Source organism: Phocoena phocoena, chromosome 15 (assembly GCF_963924675.1).
Source record: "Phocoena phocoena chromosome 15, mPhoPho1.1, whole genome shotgun sequence".
NCBI classification, from domain to species: Eukaryota; Metazoa; Chordata; class Mammalia; order Artiodactyla; family Phocoenidae; genus Phocoena; species Phocoena phocoena.
In genome coordinates this window covers 72746860-72754664 of record NC_089233.1, presented here as the reverse complement: position 1 = coordinate 72754664, position 7805 = coordinate 72746860, and the positions used below count along the sequence as shown (strand labels likewise).

Here is a 7805-nt window from a genome sequence, read left to right as displayed (position 1 = left end):
ATTCACACACACATATACACACTTTGTTTCAGAGAGCCTATTGTTAAACCTTTACAAGCACACACACTCTCCACTAGAATGTAAGTTCCTTGATGGCAGGAATTGTTTTTTTTTTAATCCAGCGCTTAGAACACACCTAACACGTAGCAGATACACAGTCAACATATGTGACATGAATGAACATTGAGCATAGTTGGGAACCCACGTTTCATGGGTTGACGGTCAGACCTTACATTTCCAGCTCCAACATTATCCAGCTGTGTGGATAAATTATTTAATTTCTTTGAACCCTGGCTTCTTTATTAAAACAAACAAACAAGCAAACAAAAAGATGGGGGAATCTTCCTACCTCACAGGGAGATGGTGACAACATATGCCTCTGCCTGGCGCCTACCGGGTTTCTCCACAGACAGGAGTTTCCTCCTCACCCTCCACCCCTGCCATCCACATACTCCTCGGAGACTCAGCCCTGCCATTGTCACACATTTCAGTGATGTCACAGCCCCCTCCCTGGGAGCCACAGCACAATCATCCTGATGCCCAGCCTGAGCGCTGGCTGAGCTGAGAGAGGCAGGGGGCAGGCGGTGCCTTGCTCCATCTGTCTCTGAGGCCTCACAGCTCCAGCATGAGTCCATCAGCAAAGAAGAGGCTCAAGAATACAGTGGTTTCCAAGGTTGGATTTGGGACTGGACCCAGTGGGGGTCTCAACAAAGAGTCCAACCATGCCCAGGATGGGGGCCTTCCAGCCTGGGGGGAAGAGGGAGAGGTGAAGGGTGAAGGGAGGTCAGGAGAGTTAGAATGGGCTCCCTGTTTCCACCCCCAAACCAAGGTGACAAAACTCCCAGTCTAGGGTTGGTCACACCAAGCCCAGCCCAATGGAGAGGCATTATGGAGGCGTTCGGGGGGGTTCCTACTGTGTTAGCATTCTCTCTCTCTCTCTCTCTCTCTCTCTCTGTCAGATGCAAGATGAGGAACCACGGGACAAGATACAGCAGCCTGTCAGCAAAGTAATTGCGCGGAACCGACTTAAAGTGGTGAGGCGCCCCGTTTTGGTGTCTGCTTAGGAGAGCCTGAGCCCCCATGCAATGTTGCTCCTGGCTGCCAATTCAAGTGACCCGGGAGGAGTCACCTGGCCCTGCCCTGAGCTGAGCTGAGCCAAAGTCCGGGTAGCAGGGTGGGACGCTATCCCAGGAAAGCTGAAGCTTCAGTTTTTCTGGCTCCTCGCCCCTGGCAGGTGCTAAAAAACTTGTCGCTCTTGAAGCTGCTCGAGAGCTCGAACCCTCGGACCCAAGAACTGCATAACCTGGCCAAAAGGTGTTGGAATTCACTGCTCAGAGTTCCGAAGATCCGCAGGGTCTCCTCTGGGTGAGCATGGCCCACCCGCGGCCCCTATCATGGGCCCAATAGCCACCTTTACTAGGAACGGGCACCATGCTAAGGAATTTCGCAACCTGCATTTTGACTAGGCTCTGGCAGAAAGGTAGTTATTTATTAGCCCTATTTTACTGAGGAGCTGAGGCTCAAGAGACGTTGTAACTTGTCCCGTTAACTGGACTGGTAAGTGGCAGAGCTTTGAAGCCGTTCCCAGCTGATATCAGAGCTGTTGTCATGACCCTGGTCACAATAATCCAACCACGGGACTAACCACCACCTGGTGCTCTGAGCACGAGGGGCCACCCCTCCTGCTTCTCCCAAGTCAACATCACGCAGAGATCCACCTGCAAACCAGTCATTCTGCTGAGGCTCAGTTTCCTCACAAGTCACATCAGGATGCTAAGAAAGCTGACATGAGGCACCTGCTAAGTGCCGGGTACCATGCAAAGCATCTTCCCACTTAGTTTATTCTTCACAAAAATCCTATTAGGTAGAAGGAATTACCCCAGTTTTACAGATGAGGAAACTAAGGCTCTGACAGGTTACCTTTCTTGCCCCGAATCACACAGATGGTAAGAGGCAGAAGCAAATGTGAACCCCAGTTTGTCTCCAAAGCCTGTGCTCTCCAAGCCACTCTGCCTCTTCCCTGCCTCCTGCTTTGCAGGACTGTTGTGAGGGTCCTGGGCCTGACACCCAGTGGGCACCCAATCGGCAGTGGCCATTATTATCCATCCTCTGTATTGTCATTATCCTGAGCCTGAGGCCTCTCTCTCTCCACACACACTCAGCTAGGACGGGGGCTGCCACACTGCAGGGGACTCGGTCTACGACAGACACCCCTGGGGAAAGTCTCCTAACCCCTCTAGGTAACTCCACCCCTCTGGCTCCTCCCTCTGAGTTGGCGTCCTCCTCGATGCAGGTGCTCAGGAAACACTGAGCCAAAAGGGTCAGGATCATCTAGTCCCAGAGATTTCCAAGCCTTTTTAAAGCAGCAGAGCCTCTCTTCAAATTTCCGTCCCCAAGCCCCAACTGTGTCATTGGAGGGAAGCTATCCTGCCCCTCACCCTGCCCCTCCAGGGGTGGGGGGGTGGTCATTTGAGATACTTTCTAAGATTTCTTGGAACACAATTTGAAAACAAAAAAAAAAAACCCAAAAACAAAACACTGGACCAGTCCACTCCATCAATTGAAATCCAAACAAAACACTGGACCAGTCCACTCCATCAATTGAAATCCAAAGAGGCAGAGCCCTAACCTAGTGGCCGAGGCAGGCAATGTATATTTCTAGGCGTCCTAACTACTAGCCATTGCCTCAGGCCTTTCCAACCTCTCACATCCCTTCTGCCAGGACTTATCACCACACCCCCTGCCCCCAGGAACAAGACCTCTGAGTGGTGGAGAAGCTTCTTTTCAGGCCCTCTCTAGCTCTCCTGACAGGCTCCCTGAGCTGACTGCAGAACCGCTGTCTCGGTCTAGCAGGAGGACCAGGACCTTGGTCTTGCTCTGCTGACTGCCGCTCCTCTCCCTGCCAGCCACGAAGACGTCTGGGATACAGTAGAACAAAATAACAAAGATCTTCAGGAGGCTGGGTGTCCCAACAAGAAACTGGACTCCAAGAAATCAGAGTCCCTGAGGGAGCCTGAGGACCCGGAGCAGTCAAGGCCCAAGGCGGCACTGCGGGAGGGGCACACGGCACAGCAAGCAGTGCCGCACGAGGAGGAGTGGCCGGAGCCTGAGGTCCCCGTGACGTCAAAGGGTCGTGGCCGGCCCACTGGCCCTGGAGCCCAGGAGCGGCAATCACCCACTGCGGACCCCCGGATCGTCTTCCTGAAGACCCACCAGTACAGACCTCCCGTGGAGGACATGAAACAGCTGGACACAGCAGACCAGTGGACCTGGTGTGAGGGGCTGCCCACACGAGTCCACCTCCCAGGGCCCCGGGTGATGTGCAGACCATCCGCCCTGCGCTGGGTCAAGCGCTGCTGCACCCGCCTCTGCTCGGCATCACTTGAGCTGCCAATGGTCCGTCCATACAAGCTGTGACAATGCCACTGCCAGGCTAGGGTGAGACACAAGCCCCAAGCCAGGCCCTGAGCTGGGCCCAGAGTCAGAGGGCTTAGGATCCAGAGTCTTGGGGGCTGTGGCTGGCAGTGCTGGGAGGCCCTACCTTCATGCCCAGAGAGGGAAGCCCAGAGAGGCGGAAGCCATTGACCAAGTCCACACAGCAGGGCAGTGGCCAGGCTGGGTCCTCTCAGGACCCAAGTAGGGGCTCTGGGGAAGGAGGGCACTGGGAGTGTGGTTCTGAGGTGGGTCATCCACTGCCTGGAGGCCTCAGGAGGGGCCATCTGCTATGGCTCAGAATCTCACAGAAGTCCGAGTGAGTTTAGGGACTTCCAAATGTGGGGCTAAGGGGAGGGGGCGTGGTCAAGTAAGGCTCTTCTGCATCTCATCCCCTCTTAGATAAACTCTGCATTTGTTTTATTTATTCGTGCCTCAAATAAGACCTACTCTGAACAAAAGTTCCTTAGCAAAAGAAAAAGTAGAAATACTCCAGCCCCTCCACTGAGGTCCCAAGAAAGGAAGGGGGTGATGGGCCTGGGGGTCCAGCTGAATGGGAAGCTGCCCCTTCAGCAAACCGGGCATCGCCAATCTGCCAGACACCGCAGCGCCCTGGTCCCCGAGCCCTCTCCCTGGACGCCAGCGCCCTCTGGGGGCGGTCTTAGCTCCTAACTGACGCTGAGGTCTCTGCTCGCAGGTGTGAACTTGGGAGCCAGAGGTGTGCGGAGAGGGCGGAGATCGCGCAACCATCTCAACCGGAGGGATGGGCGGGAAAATTCGCGAGTCTACAAATAAAATCTCCCATATGGCGCTGAAGAATACTGCCGCTGGCTCTGCCTCTTTATCTGGGGCTGGAGGAAAGAGGCCCTCCGCGGAGGTAAGGTGGGGGAGTGGGGAAGAGTGTGAATCACGACTTCAGGTTAATTCCACTCCATCCCCAGGTCCCTACGGTCAGTGTAGAAGCCGTAACAAAGAAGCAAGCGGGCTGCTCCCCTCCCCCGCCTCTGCAAGCTGGCCTCCTGAGCGGTGCTCTCCATGAAGTCATAGAAGGGGGGCGTTGGTTGTGCGCTTCCTGGGTGCCAGGTGCCTCACAATGGCCCTGCAGGCCAAGGAGAGGAGGAAACCACCGCGGCGCCGAGAAGCTAAGGTCTTGCGCAGGCTCACGCCGCTGGGAAGTGGCACAGCAAGAACTCTAATCTAGGTCTCCTGGCTGCTCCCCGTTCCATTTCCCGAAGAAGGGGGAAAGGTGCAACTCAGCATCCAGCCCGTCACGCACGTGCATTGCGCCCTGATTATCACGGCTCCGGGTGTCAATAATAAATGCCAGCCGGAAATGTGAAATGTGCCCCGCCTGGGTCACGGAAAGCACCGAGTCAGGCGGGGAACTGGTACTTCGTCCTGCTGCTCCCGTGGGACACAGCGCGTCCATCCTCCAACCCCGAGTCCGGTAGGAGCCACAGGGCCCTGAATATGCAGTTGGGGAGAGGAAAACAGAGGGGGCCCAGGCTTTCTCTGCACAAAGACTATGATCCTGGTCCTCCGTATTCCCCTGGAGACAGGCTGTGTGCAGCGGGCGCCCGCGGGAGAGCAGCAGAGCCATCGAGGGGCGCAGAGCCTTCCACCCTCACTCCCAGGGAGCCAGGACACTGATGGAGATCCTCAGATTGGGAGGGAGAGAGAAGGATGGGAAAGGCTCCCGCTAAACCGGCCGGCTCGCACCCCTCCTCTCCACTGGGGCTCAGCACCCTGACTGAGCATCCGCCAGGAGGCCGCCAGCGGAAACCGGGCCGCGAGAACAGCCTGAGCGGGGCCTGGCGCTGGACCGCTCTGCACCGCACTGCTCAGCCTCGGGAATGGCGACCTAACGCCCCTCGCAGCGCGCTCCCTACCTGCGGCCACCCAGGCGCGGCGCTCCCGTCCCGAGCACCCCACCCCGCCCCCTCCGCGCAACCTCCACTCCCGTAACCTTCACTTCAAGCTGTCTTCCCGCGAAGCTTGCAATCCAGCCCATTTCCTGGGTAGTCTCCATTTCGGTTCCCTTGCTGGGCATCATCAATCACATCAACCTTCTACTCGATCTTTCCTCCCAAGCACCTTCCGTTCCATCAACCTTCAAGTAAAGTTCTGTCCAGCGTGCTCTAGCAGCGGGCGATTAGGGCAGGGCACTCCCAAACAAAAAGCCAAACCCTGTGTGTGTGGTGGTGGTGGGGGGCATGCACTAGTCTTCATGGGAACCTTCCCCGGGGAGCCCCAAGTGGGGGCCCGAATGGCCTGAGCCTAGGCGAGGTTGGCAACTTCTGCTTTGCCCAATTGGGAGCCAGAGCTGGGCCCCAGCTGCCCACGGGCAATGCCATCAAGTGAGCAGACAGAAGCCTGTGTGCCTAGGCTGGGACCCAGCGTGGCCAGGGTGCCGCTGGGGAAGCAAGGATGCAGGCCTCATGCATGTGAATGACTCCCAGCAGTGCGCTCCTTCCGGCCTTATCCCTTCCACCTGCTGGCATTAGGCTCAGGCAACCTGCCTCCCATAATCCCAGAACTAGGGTCTCCCCACTACCATTCTCCCATTGTTTAACCACTTCAACCCGAGGCCCCTCTTCAGGGCTCAGTCAGATCCTGATTTGGGCAGGATGCTGCAACCCATAATCTCAGACATAAGAGACCGCAGGGGAAATGGCTCCCTAACAGTTAGCTGGGGGAAATTTTTTAATGTTTGAATTTTAACAAGTCACACGACCTCTCAGAGCCTATTCCATCTGTTTATTAAAAGAGGGATACTAATAGCCATTCCAGAGGGCTTTGGGCACATCAGGCTTGATGTAGTTGAAACCAGTTTGTGGGACGTTGAACATTCGGCCTTTTTTCCAGGCCTCCTTGCTGTAATAAAGCCAGTACTGGCGCTGTTTCTCACTTATGAGCAGCTGCCTAACTGCCCACCTTTCGGGAACCAGCTGCTTGTTTCAAAAGCCAATCTTATGTTCATTCACAAAACAGCATCTGGATCCCGGAGACTGTCCCTCTCCCAATCTGGGCCATGTACCAGTTAAACATGATTGGTATATGAATGGGGATGAGGTTGCTGAGGCAGACAGGCCCAGCTTCTTATCAGCTGTTTGATGCTGGGGAAAGCTGTTTACTCCTAAGCCTCAGTTTCATTGTCTGCAAAATGGGGAAAACGGTGGTGCCTATCTCATTGGGTTAAGTTAGAAACATAAATCACTTTACAGTGCATGGCACGTAGGAGCTCAATGCTTGGTGGCTGTACCTAGGTCATGGGCAAGCCTGTCCCCCACCTAACAGTTGAGGCTTTGAAGAAAGATATCTCCTCTGTAAAATGGGAAGGGGGCAGCCGTCCCATAATTCTAACTGCTTAGATTCATGGATCACTTTCTTACAGGTCAGGCACAGCACTAAATGCTTTACATTATGACATCTCACTGAATCCTCACAAAAACTCAGGGAAGTTCAACCCGGAAAAGGTTAAGTAGCTTATCCAAGGGCTCAGAGCTGGTAATGGGACTCCAGGACTTAAGCTTGCACTCCAGTGCAGCTCTCTAAAGCCTTCTAACACTGGGCCCCTAGAAGTCTCCCTGGCTTGGCCAGGTAGGCAGGTCAGGGATTAAAACTCTCAGCTCCCTCTACTCCCCTTGTTTCAATGTTGTTCTACCATCCTTTGCTACTTGCCTACAGAAAACCTCAAGCACGCAGTAGCTCTTAATTCCCTCTCCACAAAGAACCTCTCTTGTGCCCAGAACTGGCCTCTCCTTCCCCTGCCCCTGAGGCTGTAGTCCCTGGGTTACAGGCTGACTGCCCCCGGGGACTGCGAGAAGGAAGCTACCCTGATCTGGGAGTTGTTGAAGAGAGTCTAAGACTCTGCTTCCAGGGGAACTTAACCTGTTTGAGCTGTGCCTCACGTAAGACTCACGGGGACCTGGAGCTTCCCGCCTCACTGGTGCCTGCTGGCTGCCATTCTGACCCCCACGTGGCTCTGATCTGGACAGGCTTGACTAGAACTACGGGTTAGAGGCACCCTCTGAGCTAGACATCCCTTTCTCCTTTCCCGTCCTTCTTGCGGGTTATAAACTATTCTGAGCACCAGCTATGCACTAGTCTCCACTTGTCTCTCCAAATGGTAGTGGACGGGATGGGGCGGGGCGGGGCAGGGGGGCGCGTCTAGACGTCAGACCCCTAGAAAGTCAAGAGCTACACCAACTCAGTGGTAGGGTGGCGGTAACTTTCGGATCTAGGTACTTTCCTTTAACCTTTGGAAATAAAAATATTTCCAGCATTCCTATGTTCACTTGGAAATCTGTGGCCATATTTAATGTACTGCCTATCGGTTTTTCTTGGAAAGCAAGTAATATTTACACAGTTTA

General features: G+C 54.8%; 1 protein-coding gene across 1 annotated transcript; it reads left to right on the top strand.

Annotated features, from left to right (window-relative positions):
• Positions 1-625: 625 nt before the first annotated feature.
• Positions 626-4227, top strand: TP53TG5 (TP53 target 5). The gene is made up of 6 exons (XM_065893300.1): positions 626-673; positions 960-1034; positions 1235-1365; positions 2907-3413; positions 3630-3751; positions 4130-4227. Exons 1-6 carry the CDS (start codon positions 626-628, stop codon positions 4225-4227), a joined length of 981 nt encoding a protein of 326 aa, XP_065749372.1.
• The last annotated feature ends 3578 nt before the right edge of the window (positions 4228-7805 follow it).

What these genes read in the sequence shown, in the direction of transcription:
- TP53TG5 (XM_065893300.1), top strand. Translation starts at nt 626, where the DNA reads ATGAGTCCATCAGCAAAGAAGAGGCTCAAGAATACAGTGGTTTCCAAG. An exon ending in AGAATACAGTGGTTTCCAAG is followed by an intron (nt 674 to 959) that starts GTTGGATTTGGG and finishes TCTCTCTGTCAG; the next exon opens with ATGCAAGATGAGGAACCACG. An exon ending in AGAATCTCACAGAAGTCCGA is followed by an intron (nt 3,752 to 4,129) that starts GTGAGTTTAGGG and finishes CTCTGCTCGCAG; the next exon opens with GTGTGAACTTGGGAGCCAGA.